Raw genomic sequence first — 20,691 nt, forward strand, 5'->3', positions numbered from 1 at the left:
ATATGCTGATTTAGTGCTCAAGTAACATTTATTATTATCAATGTTGAAAACAGATGCTCAATATTTTTGTGCAAACATGATACATTTTCCCAGGATTTATTTGCTGAATAGGATTTATTTGAAATAGAAATGTTTTGTAACATTATACATGTCTTTACAGTCATTTTAAAGCCATTTAATACATCCTTGCTGAACAAAAGTATTCATTTCTTTATTTTTCTCAAAGTTAAGAATGGCAGTGTATGCAAATTTTAGTTTATTCCACACATAAAGTTATTTTATTCATACCACTTCATTCAAACACAGCATCTGGGAGGTTCTTCAAAATATATTTTGTATTACACCCAAGAACACAAGCGTTTCTGTTCTGGAATGACATAACGGTGCTTAAATGAGCTCAGTATTTTTATTTTTGAATTAATTCCTTAAATATAAACACCCTATTGTCAGAAAACTCCCGTGTCTGTCTATGGCCTCCTCTAGTCTAATGCTCCATCGGTCCTGTTTCAATAAATTTAATTCTCAATCCCTCATTGCTTCTCCTCCCTAGAGCTTACCAAGCCGAGATCCCTGTGTCCTCGCCTCACCTCGTTGGTTTTCATCCCAGTTCCATCTCTTATTCAGCACAGTCCTTATCAAATATGGATTTTTAGGGTGATTTACACACTTTTTCTCTGGATGTTAAATATTTTAAAAGCATCTTTTGCAGAAAGTATTAAAAACAGTCCTACTTTTTCACTCTTTGTTTAATTAAAATGCTGATAAGCCGTTGCAGTACAATGCAAATGAGAAATGAGGGTTTGATTGTTGATGTCTGTTTTACTCTATCTGCTGCTCCTGCTGCAAAAAAATCCCTAGCCCCCACCACTACAGAGTCACTGCCATGTGAGATCTCGCAGAACAAGTCACAAGCACCATTCGTGTGCGGTGAGAGAAAGAGGTCTATAATTACCCAATGAGGTAATTAGGTGTCTGAGAGAGTGGAGCATCACATTCTGCCCTTTATAAGAGAGAGAAATTGGGTGTAATTATGGAGACGTTAGCACTAAAAACTTTTACTGCACGTTCTCAACAACACTGCTGTGATGACGGCAGAGAATGTGTCTATGAGACTGTGTGAAAAATGATGCAAACGATCTGACACCAACCTTCCAGTTTGTAGATGAGATTTGGGAATTTCAACACCTTGTAGTAACGCTGCCTGAAACAAACTTTTTCAGTTTCAATTTCATCACTTTTTTTTGTCTTCCTGTATGGAAAAAGTGATGTTAACCTCATTCTAACATTTTCTACTTCAACTTTTATTTATTTATATAGTGTAGCACATTTAATAGCAATGTTGTTGCCCAAAGTGCTTCATAGTTCTAACTAAAAACGAAGAAACATACATGTACAGTATAAAAACTTTTACCGAGCCTAGCAAATGAAGGCATCACTACACACTCTTAGAAATAGTTTTAAATTTATTTATTTATTTATTTTTGCTGTGGGTTCATCTAAGATGCTGTGTTCTTTTTCTCTGTAGCCTGTAACTGCTTATGTAATAAGCTGCAATCATTATTAAAGGCTTTTTTGAGATTCAGAATCAGACTATATAAAGACTAATGTGATGACTACAGAATCAGTCATAGGAAAAAAAATAGTTATGAAATATAAATGCAATTTGGACAGCTTGCCATGTTAGAACGTTAATAGTTTTATTCTAATGTTGTATAAGCATTAAACTCAGGACATAGAACAACACATCAAAACTTTGCTGTTCTTTCTCTTTTATCTCTGTATGAGCTTCTAAACCCCATTAGTTAAATTAATATGACATAGCTGTTTTCTTCCTAGAATTTCTAAAATTTCTATCATTACATACACTACCGTTCAAAAGTTTTGGTTTGGTTGTTTTTTTTATGTTTTTGAAAGAAGTCTCTTATGTAGTAATATTGAAATATTATCACAATTTAAAATAGCTTTTTTCTATTATAATATTTTAGCTGCCATTACTACAGTATAATATTTTTGTGGAAACTGTAATACGTTCAAAAGAACAGCATTTATTTGAAATAGAAATCTTTTTTTAATATTATACATGTTTTTGCTGTCACTTTTTATCGATTTAATGTACTCTTGCCAAATAAAAGTTTATAACATAAACTTTATAATAGCCTTATAAAGAAATAGTCTGCTAAAATCTACAATAGTCTTTAGATTCAGCAATGCAATGCTGCGCTTTCCCAACTCATAAAACGGTGAACTGAGACACCTGTGTTAATGAATGTCACTTGACTAGTTGTGTTTCTGGGTCAGTGTGGGTGTGTAGGTTCATTACACAAGATTCCATGCCGAGCTCTGATATTTCCATGATCTCAAACTCTGCTTTCTCCCTCCTGCAGTGACGGACTGTCTCTTCGTGGCAGTGTGGAGCTGAAGATGATGAGGGACGTGGTTTTTAGCATCGTCTTCCAGCTCCAGTATGTTTTCTCTTGTCCACTGGTTGGAGATGGGCAGGTGAGTCATATGCTAATGATGTGCCTCTCAAAATTTTGTTCTCAACTTCAATCAGTTGAACATGATACGAGTATGAATCGCTTGTTTAATGGCACTTTCACTATCTTTTTTTTCTTTTTTCTAGACAATTTTGCTTATTAAACCGTTCTAAAAATAATTTGGGAGGACCAGACTGTTTACTTGTGTTTACCTGCAGTCTGCAGGAACAGCATCACTAACAGCTGTTGAAATGTGTGGGAGGAAGTTTCCCCAAATTGATCTGAAATAAACTGTATTGTTTTTTGAGACCCCTGGCCCAACCTTGATATGTCTGAAAATTTCGGCCAGGATATTTGGGATGGTATTGCATCAGTCAAGCACACCAAAAAGTAATTTTTATTTCCTGACCTGCCTCAGCACTAATGAGTCCTGAGACGCCTGTGTATTACACATTATTAACATAATCATCATCATCATTTCTATGTTCATGCACGTTCATCATAATATTAAATGGAAATGCATCTTTTCAGGCCGTTTATATGATGCAAGTTGTTGTGAGGTCAGGAAGTTTGTTGCGATTGGTCGGTTTGTGTTGCTTCTCTGGTTGTGCACTTGAGAGAAAAGGGATTGTGATTTTGCTGATTTTGCTGAGCCATTTTTGGTGACATAAACATGCTACATATAACGTGTGTGTGTATATATAAAATGTGGGTACTTGTGCTCAGCAAGGCTGCATTTATTTGATCAAAAATACTGTAAAAACAGTTATACTGTGAAATATCATTACAATTTAAAACAACTGTTTTTTTATTTTCATATATTTTTTAAAAATGTAGTTTATTCCTATGATGGCAAAGCTGAATTTTCAGCAGCCATTACTCCAGTCTTCACTGTCACATGATCCTTAAGAAATCCTTCAAATATACTGATTTGGTGCTCAATAATCATTTCTTATTATCAATGTTGAAACAGTTGTGCTGTTTAATATTTTTGTGGAAACCATTATACTTTTTTTTTTTTCAGGATTTTTGGATAAATTGAAAATTTTGTAGCTTCTTTTGTAATTTTATAAATGTTTTTGATAATTTATCCTTGCTGAATAAAAATATAAAAAAATTTAAAAAGAAAAAACTGTCCCCAAACTTTTAAATGGTAGTGTATTTATACATGTGTATATATTAGGGGTGTAATGGTTCAAATTGCTCACAGTTCAGTTTTTGTCACGGCTTTAGGGTCACGGTTTTGATATGGTTTGGTATGTGCTATGTTCAGGGAAAAAAGGAGTCGGACTACTGTCAAATAAAAATAAAGAAAATAAGAACAAATGATCAAACTTCAAGCAACAGCACAAATAAATACAAAGATATGAATATAAAACTGCTTTTCAGGTTATTTAGGTGTCTAACAGTAGTTTTCCGTTACAGACATTTAATAAAGTAATCAAATGTAAAATAACATTGCATATAATTTTCACTGTATAAATTAAATAAAGATTAATCATTATTAAAGTTAAAAGATCTATTCAGTCAAGAGCAGTGAGTGATTTCTCGATCTTTTTTTCTTTGATTAACATTAAAAACACAGACAGCAGGAATATTAAGCTGCTGTCACTTTAAGAAATTGCACGGATCCAAAATACTGATAACACTTTTACTTTCCTGTAAGACATACTGTAACCTACTATGTTTGCTAGGATACTCGCCAAGATGGGCATGTTGACATAATTTTTGCGTGAATTTGTCCATTCAAGCGTGTTACGTAGTACACACACAAAGCAACTGAACGTAACATAGACACTTGTTAATGAGTGCCGCCCCGAATTCCGTCTCCTGCTCCCACAAACACACCACAATGCAGCGAAGTTGCAAATGGGTGATATTTATTTTATATATGGGTTAGTTTTCTCTTTTTTGTGAAAGGAAAGAAGTAGCTCAGATCCAGTGGGTGTAGTTGGCCAAAACAACAAACAGAAGAAGTTGTCTAACTCATTTTTAGTCGTCTTCCCTATAACAAAATAATAAACTAAAAGATCCAATTCTTACCTCCCTGCTGACCAATAAACAGGAGAAAAATGTATAATTAAACAAAAAAGGCCTCCCACTTCTCACACAATCAGTCCGTTTAAAAGGATAATTGCAACACCTGTGCCACCATATTGAAAATGTCATATTCAGCATTTTAGATGTGCCTTTTCCAAATAATAGTCTTAAACATGGGCTAACAATTCAAAATTTGCAGTTAGTGACTGTGTTATTGCATCAAAACCTCTGCTTTACGTCTTTGCCGTTATATAGAGCTGTTCAGTAAGTTTGAAACCTCCAGTCCAGTGGAGTCCAGTGAACTTCTGTGACAAGACCCTACTACTGTAACTCTGAGTCTGTAGGGATAGAGGCGAGTTTGCCTTTTCTGTTTACAGCTCTTTCTAATTGAGAATGGATCTAAGAGATAACTCTCACGGTCACACTCTCACTTTCACTTTTTCCCTCCCTTATCTCACTCCCTCTCTCGAGTATTGCCATGTCTCTCTTTGCCTCTCCCTGAGGAAATTAAACAGCCATCCTTGACCAACAGGAGGAGGGGGAGAGGGGGAGAGGGGGAGAGGGGGAGAGGGAGAGAGGGAGAGAGAGAGAGGGAGAGGGGGAGGGGGGGGATTCTCAGGTTCCAGGCAGCAAGCACAGAAGCAATCCAATCAGGCTTTATGCATCCGCCCGGACCCCCATCCTCCTGTTTCTTTGCTCAGGGCTCTGGTTCAATCTTAACACCCTCAGGATTAGCCCCCTCTAATGAAATGACACAAATGTGCCTCTTTAGTCTATCTAGAACAGTTTCAGAACACACACACACACACACACACACACACACACACACACACACACACACACACACACACACACACACACACACACACAGTTGTCTGAAAACCCAATACGTCTCCAGGGTTCTTGTTTTTCTCTGCCAGGCAACACAGAAGGTTTTTAAAAACACTTGTCTCTACAGTTAAGTCACAAGAGATATTCCGCCAATTACTCGTGTGGGTGGAATCACCATAGTGCTCTATGGGATGGACGCTCTTCGTGATCGGCAATGTCATTTTCCACCTGCGAGGGTTAAAGAGTCACCAATTAAAGCCTGTCAGAAAACAAGACGCAGTTCTGTAGGCCTGCTAAATGCTAACTTAACGCTTGCTATCTGGACTGAAATGCTCATTTTTAAAATGCTGGCTTAATTGGAGAACTCCTCTGCATTTCAAATTGTTCACGAAGATGAAATTTTCAAGCAATTATATGCAAGTGCAAAGCTTTTTTGGAAACCGAGAATTTCTCGAGCTGTCAAGGCTACAGGTTGAAGAGACAGGCAGAAGTGTTGGACAAGTATCGCCTCACACAAACTGCAGTCACAAACTGTGCTGAGTTTGAGGTTAAAAAAGGAAATTTGAGTGTGTGTGTGTAAATTCCTAATGACGTGTGTGAGCGAGAGAGGGGAGACAGACAGGGAGAGAGAGGGAGACAGACAGAGAGGGATGGAGTAATTGCGTTATAGGTGTATTTATAGAGCGTGTTGAAGGAAGGTGTCTGGAAAGTCATCATAGTGACTAATAAAGCTGGGACGAGACTCGACCTCCTGAAGATAGAATGACCTGCCTTGCAGCGGCGTTAGAGAGAGAGAGATTTTTCTTTACATTTTAACAGCTAATGGGTTGAGAACACAGGCTTTTCTCGCCGCTGGTGTGTCCTGGATTGTTTGTAATTATTACACAACTTTCTGGAATACTTGATTCTGATTGGTCAGTTGCTACCTACGGACATATTTTTGTAAACTGACTGTGACCTTCGCTTCCCTAACCTCAAATTGATACTGTATTTTATGAATCAAAAAAGATCTATAAAATAAGAAAATTGCTAAATAGCATTTTCATTAGTCAGCTTAGACATAACATAACATATTACATAACATATAATATAATATAATATAATAACGCGTTATGTTATATGGGTGTATATATATATAGTTTCATGACAGAACTAGGCATATATATACACAGTACATACATATATATGTATGTATATGTATATATGTATATGTGTATATATATATGTATGTGTGTGTGTGTGTGTGTGTGTGTGTGTGTATATATATATATATATATATATATATATATATATATATATGTATATATATATATATATGTATGTATGTACTGTGTATATATATGCCTATTTCTGTCATGAAACTAAGCATCTACATACTACAATCTATCTACATACACATACATACTGTATATATACATATACACATACATACACTCACATATATATAAAAATGAAATATGCTCAAAAGTACAATACAAAAATAAATGTCCACCTTATTTTTCATTAAACAATCTAATACCTAAAGGAATGGTAAAACTAGCATAATATTTTGTCCTTGCTTTGATTGATGTCATATTACTTTGCCTCCTAAGAAGCCGACCAGTTTTTTTTCCCCCAGAGTTGGTGGAAAAAGATAGTGAAGTGGATGATCATTTTGAGCCATCTCTTGTATTATTTGATGGTGGCTTGCTCTGTCTGAGCTTGCAGATCAGGTAGATGTACTGATGTATCTGGAGATCTCTCAATAATTAATTGAGCTTTCTTCTGTATGCTTTTCAATAAAGCTGCTTGCTTTCTTGTGTAACCAGCTAACAGCACATTTGCATACTCTAGACAGGGTCTTATCAGGTGTTGATATGAATTATTTATATACTGTATATTATTTAGGCATTTTTAAAGCATGCAAGTTAGTTTAGAGCTTCTAAATAATTTATAATTCATTTGAATTTGTCCTCAATGTAAAATAATGTTTATTAATGACAATAACCATGAAACAACCATGAAAATTCTAGTGCTCTCTCTCCTCTGTTATCTACAGGTGTGCTACTTTTCTGCATGGGTGCCTTGTGATTCCCTATTGATCAGTTTATAATTGATCATGATGGCCTCAGTGGTGTTTACTTTTTTCCTTACTCCTGAAATTACAAGACATGATATGTCCTGCATTTACTATTTCACCAGTAGGTGGAGCTGTGTAACTCATAAACAGGCTGAGAAAGAGAGAGCTGGACAAACTGTGTGGAGCTGCTCCTCATCTCTGTCCGATTGCTCTTGTAATATGGTCTGATAGATTTGCTGAATGGAGGAACATAAAGTCAGCGAGTAATTAGCAAATCGAACACAAAACAGACTGCAGCACCACACTTTCAAAGGATGTTTCCTAGAACTCCAAAACTTTGTCTGACAGGCTTAAGTTCTTTGACTCCTTCCTTCATGTGAGAGATTCTTTGGCAAGTAGAAAAGGAAAGTTGGAATGTGTATGTGAGAGGGATATAAACGCAAGCAGCTCTGGGAAACTGAGAGACTGAGGGCAAAATTCACAGTTGTGCATGGGTATTTCAAAACCCTGAACCTCCCACAGCGCATTATAAACAGGCACAGAATGTGCTGAAAATGCACTGCGCCTTGAGCATTTAAATGAAGTTATTGTCACTGTTATCTCTGCAGAAGATACATGGCAGTGTGTGGCATCCTTCACACACTAGCACTCAAAACCAGCCTGCAAAGTGGGGAATTGCACTGTGCAAATTGCATTCGGAACAGATTTTTTTTTTTTTTTTAAGGTGTATTTGTGCTGTTTTATCTGTGTAATTCCTTTAGTGAATCATATGCTAAAACAGTGTTGACATGTAGCATGTGCAAAAAAAATTGCGCTATCAGAGGACACAGTTCATTCCTAGAGAATTCCCCACTGAGAGACTTGGCTAGTCTGGTTCACTATCTTTGTGGGGACTCTCCATAGACTTAATGGTTTTTATACTGTACAAACTGTATATTCTGTCCCCTTACACTAACCCTACCCCTAAACCTACCCATCACAGAAAACGTTCTGCATTTTTACATTTTCAAAAATATATAATTTAGTATGTTTATTAACCCATTTCCCTCGTGGGGACCGCTGGTTGGTCCCCACAATGGAGGTGATCTCAGGTTTTACTATCCTTGTGGGGACATTTGGTTCCCACAATGTAATATAAACCAAACGCACACATACACACACACACACACACACACACACACACACACACAGAGAGAGAGAGAGAGAGAGAGAGAGAGAGAGAGAGAGCGCAAAAGAGAAATATGAACTGCTCACTTGGCATGATCAGGTTTGACTCAGCACAAAGAGACTTGTAGTACTAAATCTTAAGCACAGAGAATCTCAATCACCAAAAACTCTGACCCAAAAACGTCTGCATTCTGCATTACTCTGATCACATTTCTCTGTGCTTTATTAATAACCCACGTATAAAATTCCTATCTAGAAACCTCATCAAGATCATCAGCTGATTGACACCAGAGGTGGTAATTTCCTTTAGTGCATTTTTGACTGATGATTAAATCATTGTGATTTAGCCTAATTATTTTATTTATTTAGTTGTGATACATTTATCATGTTTTGACATTTGTTAATTTCAAGTATGAAAGTAAAAACAAACTTTTGAAATAATTTATTTAATATGCACAATGATTGCCGTTATCTCAAATAACCACGATCAGGCGATAATTTAGTTTGTGACAGCCTCAGCACAGGCTTTTGTCTCAGTCATTACCATAAATTCTTAAATTCTGCTCTCTATTTTTTTCTTTTGCTCTGTCTGTCATTCTCTGCTTGAGTTGTAGCTGTACAAGGCTGACAACTGATCCCCTGCACAGATAGCTCCTAATGCTTGTCTGTCAACACCAATTTTCCGACGAGGCAGCCTGAACAAGACCCGTTCTCGGACTGAAATGCTGTTTTTTTACGTTATGGATCAGCCTCTGTCAGTTAAGCCGTGCTAATGTAATAACGTGTTGCGAGGGACTGAGGGACAGGCCAGCTTCCAGGCGATGTGGGGTTTTGTTGCTGGTCCACCGCTATCTGTGACTCATGGATAATGGAGAATGAGCCAGAGACTGAGACTTCCCCACTCCTGTCCCGCACAGGGCCAGTAGATAATTTGTGTTACAGCAGCTTTCATGCGAAGACACTGATGCTGGCGTGAAAAGGGGCTTCTCCTCTGAGGCCCGGAGGAAGGGTGAGCAGAGCCGGTCACATAATTGTGATTTGTAGTTGCAAATGCAATGGCAACAAGTCTTGCCACACTCACGGACACCGTAATGGTTTCTGCTGCAGTCCTGAGTGAGTAATGATGCCACATCCTATCTGGTGATCTGTAACAGATGACAAGCTTATTGGTGAATTATGATTTAAAGAGGATCTATTATGCTTTTTTACAATTTCAACTTTCTTTAGTGTGTAATGTTGCTGTTTGAGCTTGAAAATGGTCTGCAAAGTTACAAAGCACAAAGTCCACTCCAAAGGGAGTTATTATAACTCTTTATCAGTAAGCACTGTTTCTGAACTCCCTTAAATGCCTTGATTGTAGTCTTTAGGAATGTACACATCACAATATTCCTCATTTAAATAATTCCTGCCTAAGGCATATGCAAAATAAAGGGACCTGGTTGAGTTGTGTTAGTAGTGTGTTGAAACTTGCTGTAAGCGGTTGAAGCGGTTGACACACTGCTCCAGCTGACCAATCAGAGCACATTACGCATTTCGGAAGGAGGGGCTTCATCAAGACAGGAGCTAAACAGAGCGTTACTGACAGACTGAAAAGAGAGGTGCTGCAATATTGTAAAAATTAAGCATGAAAATCTAGGGCATAATAGGTCCTCTTTAAAACATAAACCTGTTCGTCACACAAAGATATTGTATTGCTTCAGAAGACGAATATACCACACATTCATTTGAACTAATTTTGTGGTGCTTTTTACTGTTTTTGTCAGGTTAATAGCTGACAGATGTGGTTATTGCATGAACAAGAGCTTGTGAACAATCTCTCTTTTTGTGTTCCTTGGAAAACATAATAGCATGTGGGTTTGGAACAACATAAGGCTGAGTAAATGGCTGAACTATCCCTTTAACCTCACTGGCATTTGCAAAAGACTCTCCAAAAGAACAATGGAGGAAGTGTGAAGTGCTTAGTCAGATTAGATTCGCTGGAATTCTCACTGTACAGCATGAAGACCAACTAGAATTGGGCCGTGAGCACACCTGGAGAGTTTTGCAGGGACAATGACCCATTTCAGATTTGACAGCCATTTCACACCATTTTATTAGCAGAGGAGCGCCATGGAGGAGGACATTCAGACTGAGTACATTTTTTTTATTATTTTTTATTATTAGCTCTGAAAAAGAGCACATAACTGAACAAAGCACTTCAAAATCAAATAGACCACAACGACCATGTTGGTTGTAACATGCAGGAGGCGGACGCAAGAACAGTTCAAAAGAACAGCTCTTTGACAGGATCTGAGAATTAATATCGATACATATTGAAAACATTTTCAAACAAGGATGTCTATGACACATGGAGAAAGCTATTCGCTAGCATTCCCATTCATTTCAGTGGAAGTTGCTTGTCTGGCATTCGAGGTTGTTTTTTTTAAAATCAGGTACTCGACTTTAATCGAGGAATCTTACAGCCCTTGTATGAATGGAAGCAAAAATATAAAAAATGCAAATCTTAAAAAACAAAAAACAAAAAAAACGTTTTTGATAGATGTTTTTCTATTGTAAATTATTTTTATTATAAATCTTTATTTTGTTTAAATTATAAATTAAAACAATACCAGACAGCTACTTTTGAATGGCCTTGAATGTAGAAACACATTTTGCTCTCAAAATAGTGTAGTTATGGCATCTACCAGCAGGGGCTATCTGGAGCATTCTAACCATTCAAACCTTGAACCCTTGCTGTGGGTAAGTTAATGTTCCATATCACACAATTCTAGATTAAGAGCTTAACCTACACTCCAAGAGCATTGAAACTACTGGAGCAGAAATCGATGGAGCCTCTACAATTGATTTACCACTAACATTAAGCTCTTTTACAACAGCACTGCTACATGCTTTGGTAAGTAGCATGATTTATTTTTGCAGCTGAACCTTGCTGATTAAATTTCAGCCTCCATGTTTCACCTAAGAAGATACTTTTCCTGTTAGTGAGTGTGGCCTACAACTCTGAGTCAAAGAGCTTGGTGAAGCTCTATTAACCCTAAATTTTGTGTTGAGAAAATTTGTAGCTAACTTGCTGCTCACATGGCGTATAAATTATGTAATGGTGTTGAGCAGTTGCATAACCATAATGGCTTAGATTTAAGCATGCTCCTTCACATCTGTGGCAAAACACAAACAAACAGCATTTCTGCTTTTTTAAAGGGTTGCCGATGTTGTTTTAATTGGGATCAAGTCATGCGCTTTATTTTTTTTATGAGCTTTTTTAAAACTCTCTGTCTCCCTCTTTTTTTTTCTGTGTACCATGTCCATTCAGTTCCTCATTAAGGCCTGATTTCCTACAGGCTCGAGCAATAAAAAGACGATTGCTAAGCAATAATTCATATTTATAAATTTTTCCTTTATCTGTATTTGTCCCTTTCTGTCGTAAATGTCACACAAATGTTAATTAAATGTTAATCAAACATCACACAGTAAGAGAGCCCGTGCTTCCGCTATTGTACAGCTATATTTAGAAGTACAGAGAGGTCAGTCTACGCCGGGGTCTGATGCCTTCGCTCCAGGGGTTTGCATGGGAGAGCGGGAACAGGAGAAACAATGGTCGACTAATTAGTATGAATGTCAATTTTTCCCACTGAGAAGTTCATAAATCTCCTGGCCAGCCTACTGGGAGTTCACCCTGTCACATTGAGCCTCACTTTCCAGACCTCTCCTGTGCATCTGCCTGCATTGATCCCATCACAGTTACTTCTAAGTGTGTGGGAGTATGAACAAGGTTCTCTTGGGAAGTGCTCTAAGGCAAAAGGTAAATCGAGGTAAGCTGAAGCAGTGGTTCTCGAGTGGTTTTGCTTCAGGACTTAATCAATTGGATATAAACTGGCAACCCAACATGGTATCCAAATTATATAAAGGTGAACAAAATGTCATGAAAATCAAATATTGAAATTGTAATATTTATAACATTAATCATAATAATAATATATTAAAATATTAATGTCATCCTGTATATAGTCAGTATACTGCCGTTTGGGGTCGGTAAGATTTTAAGTCTCTTGTGCTCACCAAGGTTGCACTTATGTGAGCAAAAATGCAGTAAAAATAGTAATATTGTGAAATATTATTTTAATTTAAAATAACTTTTTTCTATATTAATATGTTTTAAAATGTAATGTATTCCTGTGATTGCAAATCTTAAATTCAGCTTTGTATAGACAGTTTAAAAGAACAGCAGTTATTTGAAATATAACTTTTGCAACAATGTAAAAGTCACATATCACGTTTGATATATTTAATGCTTCCTTAAAAGTGTCAATTTCTTTAAAAACAAAACTAAAGAACAATCATACTGACTCCAAACATTTGGAGCATAGCGTGTATTGTGTATATATATGATTGGATGATATTGTTTTCTCCTCCCTTGTGAAATCTATATTATATACTATAAGTTTTGCTCCCCAAATTTACTTTCTAGTTGGATTTAGATTTAACATTGTTTTTAACATTGACATTGTTTTTAACATTGTTAACTTGACTCACCTGTTGAGAACCACAGAGCTAAATACTGTATAGCTACCTCTATCTTCTCTGGTGGTCTTCCTATGAAGTAGGTTCCACTTGAGTTTCTCTTAATCACATTGGTTCTGTTGATTACCTTCCTTCTCATTCTTTACATCCCCTCCCTCCCTCTCTTTTCTTTTACAACAGTACCTCTCTCTGGACTAATTTAAGGTCTTTCAGCTTCAGAGTTTGATACTTCACTCTTCATTTATTGGTGAGGAAAATCTCACATTGGGTAGTATTCCGAAACAACAAGGATAGAGAGGGTCTGAATTCAGCCTTTTTTCCTAAATTGAGATCACATATATTAGTATAACAATCTTTATTTATCATTCAAACTTTAGGTTTTATTTCTTAGTTTTTTTTAGGTTTTATTATTTATTTCTCAGAACTAATGCTCACTAATCAATATACAGGAAAACAGTAATACTGTGAAATATATAAATATTTTTATAATTTAAAATAGATATTTTTATTATTTTAATATATTTTACAATTTTATTTTGCCTGTGATGGCAAAGATTAGTTTTTAGAAGCCATACTCCAACCTTCAGTTTCACATGATCATTCAGAAAGCATTATATGCTTTTTTGGTGCTCAAGACTTTTTTTTAAAAAAATATATTATTATTATCAATGCTTAAAAAACAGTTTAAGATTTTTGAGGAAACATTATCTTTTTTTCCCCAGGATGATAAATAAAATGTTTAATAGAACAGCAAATATTTGATCAATTTATTGCATCTTTGTTGAATAAAGGTATTAATTTCTCACTGACCCCAAATTTCTGAATGGTAGTGTAATTTGCAGACTCTAATTTGAACAAAACAATCAAACTTAGTCGGAAAACAGCTTTAAAATATGCCACATACACCTTGCAAAGTTTTGGAATGGACAACCGCATTTAAATTCAGGAGTGGCACCCATAAATTAACTTTCATGTGTAATGAATACAGGAGTCACACCTGAAATTGAACTCATTTTGATTTCAGTAAACAAAGCATGAATGTCAGTTTTTTTTGTTTTTGTTTTTTTTTGATGAAGGAAATGTAAAGAGAGACATACTTACCCCTGGCAATTGATAGCAGACGTGTCAAGACTTTATGTACAGTACCACTCTTCTGATGAGCTGTCAGACTTCCAAAAAGGTCACTTCATGAACAACAAGCTGTTCATTTTATTTCTGCACGCACTTTATTGTTTAATGAAAATGATGTCACTACTAAAGAAGTGGACAGCGTTTAGCTGCAGATCAGCATTTATTAGGGTGTAACATTGGCTTATCAAATCTTGGTGTTACTCTGTCAAAAACTGTTCCTTTTCATTATTTAAAACAAGGATTCTGACATGGCCCCTGGTAAGAACATATGACACATTCATCTCTTCTGAGAGTTTTTAAACAAAGACACTAGACGGTTCTGCGTCAGTGATTCGAGAGTGTGCTGAGCTAAAGACTCGACACAGCATGTGCAGGGAAGGCCTGGCATCAGTTTCTCGCCATGACGGCGCTGTGAGCCAACAATGCATCGCCTTGTCCCTGCCGCCCGCCACATGGCTGAGCCGTCCCTCAGGAATACGCCAGCCAAATGTCTGAGAACACCATTTCATTCACCAGTATGCTGCTGTCTCTGCCGTCGAGTTTCCTGACTGTATATTTGTATTGATTTGGGATTTAAGTGTTATTTCTGCGAGAGAAAGTAGATGAAAAAGTGAGGAGGACTGATTGATTTGTCAGACCTAATTGTGTGTGTAGTTGTTTTGCTTTTTTATAATTCAATCTGCCTTGACATAATCATTCTGATTTCTTTTCCGCACTCTGGGCTCTGTGGATCTCAATGGTATTATTAGTTTTGGATTTCTGTAATCTTCCATTGCGTCTCTGATGTCCTGTTTTATGAATTATGGATATTCATCTGTCTGATGGCTGTGAAATCGCCAGTAGCCATCTGTAAAAGACGTTTGATCTTTCACCTTGATTGGTTTATGGATTTATACAGGTTTTGTGAGAATTTAATCAGTTTTTAATTCTTAATTCACTTTCTAATTCTTCAGTATGCAAAGTTTTGCTTGTTTGCTCTTTAAATTCACTTTAACATCTATGTTCTCCAGACAGAGCCGCAATGTTGTGACTTTGATGTGGAATTCCCGCTAGTTATGTGCTACAGTTAATCTCATCTGCGGCTGCTTTGATTCGATTTCGCTTTGAAGCTTTGCTCTGTTTTTTAGAGGCTCTCTGCTACATTGTTTAAAATGACGTAGCAAGGGCTTCATATCTTGCAAAATGCAAAAATGTTCAGACATGAAATCTTCTAAGGTTCCATTGAGGTCTTTCATTCAACTGATTTTGTGTTTATTAAGACAAATTAAATGCCATGACATGCTCATTTGGAGACTTTCAGGTATTCGGTTGGATCCATGGTGGTCTATTACTTGGTGAATCAATGCAGTTGCTCAGCTGCAGCAGGACATTTTCTAAGCCAATCACACAAGCTGTAAATGTCATGTGACTAATCACTCTTGAGCTGCTGGAAAATGACTTCCTGGCGATGCTGATTAGCCAACTTTATGTGTGCATGTCAAATTTTTCCCTATCAATTTGTTTTATTTTGTTTTATTTGTGCTTTTGTTTGTTTGCCCATAGTGCTACTCTAACTTGCACCAGAATGCATCTATTATGAAATAGTTTTCTGGAATCCTCAGCTTTTTGTATAGCATTGATAAGGTTTGAACTTCAGAACAATTCTACTGTAGATTCAGCTTGGATGTTTTATTCAGCTGCTTTAAAGCAGGGTTTTGTGTGTTTGCAGCACAGTTCTGACTGAAGTTTTGTTACACGACTGGACTTAAGGATGGATACTTCATTACTATTCCGCCTTTTCACCCCCTTCCCATCAGTCCTGCTGGCAGGCCCAATGTAGCATAACGCACACCCGCTGACAGTTCTTCACGCTGGGCTGCAGCTCACGGCAGCCTTGCACCCCTGTCCAGAGCCTCGCTCCAACCTCACCACCACCAGGCACTTTAATAGCTCAGCTTGTTACCAAAACCACCAGTTATCAATGTGTTCTCAGAGCTGGCAGCGACTCTGCCCTGCTTTGATTTATTGTGTGGAAGCTTAGGGTAAAGGACATTTATGTTGTTTTATGATCATTGCTGACTTGGGTGCCATGTCATTCCTTTGTTACTGTCTGGGCACATTCGAGTTTTCTGCCATTTTAAACAGTTACTTATGACGGCTTGTGTTCATAGGGTTTGTTCTGGCAGTGTTGAAATCATGTGCAATACCTCTTTGTTTTACTACTAGAGTTGTGAGGGTTTCATCACTGTGCTTTTCAAAGTCCACAGCTTCAGCTCTATTGCTTTATAGATGATAATTGTTTGATTGATTGTAATTTATTCTTGATTTTTCATCTCACAGGTCTCTTAAGTTATAACTTAAGTTACATGCAAATAAGTTTGAAAACCTCCTGAATCTTATTAAGATTGAGGCCATATTCATATTGCTGTCTTTGTTTGCTCTGAATGCATTGCATTCCACCTTCTGTAGTTTTAAAGTTGGCGTGAAATAAAATTCACCCTATCAATAATGCATCTTATTTTGAACAATAAATCTGTGCATCTTATTCGAACAATTCACATTTTTTGTTTTGGCATAATGTTTAATCAAAACGACAGACTTCTCGCTGGTGACATATGCAGGACTTTTCCAGTCATTAGGTCAAACCTGCCTCTGCAAGCTCATCTGCCTCCACTCTTGACTGCATCTCCCTCTTCTTAAAATCAAATCAACAACCCATGTATAGAACCAAGCCCCCACCCTACATTTTCTTTTCCTTTTTCGATAATCTATTACACTCGGATGTACGTATTGTGACTTAAAAATAGAATATGTATTGTAATGTGTATATAAATTATGTATTCCTGAGCCTTGATGTTGAGGCTGTATATCCATGCCATTCTTGTTTTTCGATCAATGGCCAGGAATGATAGCAATTAATATGTTATATAAAAGACATAATTCTAATCAGTCATCTCCAGAGAGAGATTCAGCATCAATCTCCTCAAAACCTCTCTCAGAGCGGGAAACGCTCCAGAATGAAATTGTGTTGACTCCAGCGAGACGGGAGCTTGGGAGCTGACAAGAAGGATTCTGGGTAAATTATGTAGCAGCGATTATTTCCATCTTCAGACCATGTTAGGTTGAGCAAAAGCTGGGGAACTTCAGTTTAAATATCTGAACTGTTCTAAGGATTATGTAAGGATTTGAAAGAATTGTCTCCTTCGTGGAAAATGAGCTCTGTGCGGAGTCTACACCTTTATGAATAGAATGGTATTAGAAAGATTTTCCTGTGCTTTATTTAGAAATATAGTTACCAGTTAATATCCCAGCATATGTTATGTACCACACCAGGTGTAAGTAATGTAAGAGTGCATATCAGTTCATTTTGCTTTAATAAAAGCAGCACTCGAGCTACGTGGAGTTCACATGAATATAAATATCACAAATCTGTTTGAAAAATTGTGCAGAATCTTAAATATTTCAAAATTAGCATAATGCAAAATTAGATTTTTGAATCTCAGATTTTCACTATTATATTATATTATATTATATTATATTATATTATATTATATTATATTATATTATATTATATTATATTATATTATATTACTAAAATACTCCTGCTGCTACTGCTACTAATGCTAATAATATAAATATAATTGTTATATTGTATAATTTATATATATATATATATATATAAATTATACAATATAACAATTATATTTATATTATTAGCATTAGTAGCAGTAGCAGCAGGAGTATTTTAGTAATATAATATTTTTATAAATAACAGTTTATATTTTGAATGATACCTTTACATATTTAAATGAATTAAATTATTGTATTGTGTATTATACTACAGGATTATATTACAGTCATAGTACAGTATTTGCATTTGACAATATTAAATTTAAATATTCAAAATGTTATTTTAAAATGTAATAAAATAGATTAATTCTAATACAATATAATTTTATATTTTAATATTAAAATTAAATATAACAGTCTATTCTATATTCAATTTTATATTGTATTTTGTCTGCAGGAAATTACAGTGCTTTGTCTGAGAACAAGGTTTCTTTTGAATGATCATAATTGAGTTTGTGAATTTGTGACATTTGTACGCAAGGCCGATTGTGCCATAGTGGGTCTGAGACTGAGGGACTGTTGTCCCTATCGCTAAAGGTGATGGTAAATTCTCTCTCTCTCTCTCTCTCTCTCTCTCTCTCTCTCTCTCTCTCTCTCTCTCTCTCTCTCTCTCTCTCTCTCTCTCTCTCTCTCTCTCTCTCTCTCTCTCTCTCATCCTGTGAAGTGTGAAATACATCTCTGTGAGAGAGATAAAGCTCTTGTATTAAGGCTCTTTGCTGAACTGGAGAGTATTTACCATACAGCCTATATATCACTGGCCAGATACATCAAACCTCAGAGGGAGGTGGGAGGGAGAGAAAGGGGAGCTGATTAATTCCTTCTTTCCCTCGCTCTTTTTCTATCATGATTAATTATGGTGAGCTGAGCCTGACCAGCTCATTTATTGATTGACTTTAATGCCTGATCCCAAGGGATCGTAGCTAAGCCGAGAGGAGGCTCAGTTCTCCCTTTTTTCTCTCTTTTTATCATCTTTATTTTAGTTTATTTCACTCTATTTGCTTAGTTTGTGTACTTGTGTACTGTCAGATGTGTACAGTACATGTTGTGAGATAAAAGCATGACATGTTCTCATCTGTGTGATTATGGCTGCTAATGTTTCATTCTGGAAATTGTTTCAGGCAGCACAGTTTCCAAATAAGAAGTCACTGTCCAATTGCTTGTCTGTTTCTTTGGTAAAAAATGAATACCAGTGATAATTGAATTAAATATTATATAAATATATTTTAATGTTTGTTGTTATTTATTTGTTGTTAATATTGTTGTTATTATTGTTATTATAATTAAAATTAAATGTGTTTATTTTTATTATTATTATTAGTGTATCAAATATATTAATGATAATAACATATAAAAATATAAAATCTAATAATAATATATAAAATAATGTTTTATATTTAAGTGGTTTAATTGACATTTTATGTCTACATTAGCCCCCCAAAAAGAATGCTTAATCTTGGTTTATGTCAAGCAATCATGACACATGATATCATAACATATCTCTCTAACCAAGTAAGTCATGTTCAATGAGTGACACCCTGTTCTGATGATTTGAAACATCAGACGGTGCTATTCGAGGACAAACTGAAAGAAAAAATGTCTCTTTCTTTGTTTCTTTCTCACTTTTTCCCCACTAGATGACATCCACAGCTGTGCACAGAGCAGCGTTTATGCAGTGTGTGCGTTGGTGTGCTTGGAGTCTGTTTTCGGATCCTGAGGGCCCCGGAGAGAACGTGTGCCTCAACTTGCAGGGCGGTGCTCTCCCCAACCCTTGGGGTGTCATGGTCTACTCTGCAAGCACACAGCAGGTAATGATTGAACACATACAAACACACACTGGAATAATAGTAATATCACACAATGTGCCACTCCCATGCAGGCTGTTTTAGAGTCCTTATGCAATGCCTCTAATCAGAAGGTTGCAATTAAATTAATGGTGGCAGACTAATTATGTAATTATACATTAAGAGTATAGTGCATAAAGAAATACGACTCTGTTGTGGCATTAATGGTACTGATTAAGAAGGAAGACTAAATAAGAGTAGTTGGCTTATATTACTCATGAGGACAACATTTGTGGAAACTCATGCAAGTCATAGTTCTAACATCAGGTCAGTAATAATTGTCATGTGAGTGATAAGAGCGAGATTTTATGAGTTGTTTAAATAGTTATTACACACACACACACACACACACACACACACACACACACACACACACACACACACACACAACCTTCATATATATTCTTCATTATAAATTAAGAGTGATTGTTATGAGAGGTGACTGTCAAAGTAATGTCCAAATGGCAGAAATATACAGTTCTAAAGGTCCTTGCATACTGAGTTCGCATTTTTCGTCCGAAATTTTCGCACGTTAAAAAATAAATATGTGACCTCACTTGTGTCAATCACGTTTGCACACTGCCTCAGAAACTTTCGCCTGTCATAAAAAAATTCTGATCTGGTTCGATTTTCTGCGTTTTTCGCATCCGTAGCAAGCACTTGGAGAGGTGTTTTGACTTTTCAGAGCCACCGAATGACGAATACGAAAAAACGCATACGAAAATTTCGGACTCAGTGTGCAAGAACCTTAAGGCAATACAGATCATGCAGTTAGCTAATGTCATGTATTCATTTTAGCAGAGACAATGAGCAATAATTACATGTTGTGATCATAAAATTACAATATATGGAAAATGTAATCAAGTAATATTTCTTATCATCATCAATGTTGAAAACAGTTGTGTTGGCTCATATATTTGTGGAAACCTGTGATATTTGTTCAGGATTCTTTGGTGAATAGAAAGCTCAAAAGAACAGTATTTATTTAAAATAGAAATCTTTTGTAATATTCTAAATG

At 36.2% G+C, this 20,691-nt stretch overlaps 1 protein-coding gene across 2 annotated transcripts in view; it reads left to right on the forward strand.

Moving 5' to 3' along the window:
• nphp4 (nephronophthisis 4) overlaps window positions 1–20,691 on the forward strand; it is a 168,279-nt gene that overhangs the window by 77,233 nt on the left and 70,355 nt on the right. For both annotated transcript variants that reach the window (XM_084138425.1, XM_084138426.1), the window contains exons 8-9: window positions 2,385–2,499; window positions 19,467–19,637. In XM_084138425.1, coding sequence (XP_083994551.1) covers window positions 2,385–2,499; window positions 19,467–19,637 — 286 coding nt within the window. The remainder of the gene's footprint in view (window positions 1–2,384; window positions 2,500–19,466; window positions 19,638–20,691) is intronic.

The sequence above is a fragment of the Abramis brama genome (assembly GCF_963993115.1).
Source record: "Abramis brama genome assembly, chromosome: 16".
Taxonomy (NCBI): Eukaryota; Metazoa; Chordata; class Actinopteri; order Cypriniformes; family Leuciscidae; genus Abramis; species Abramis brama.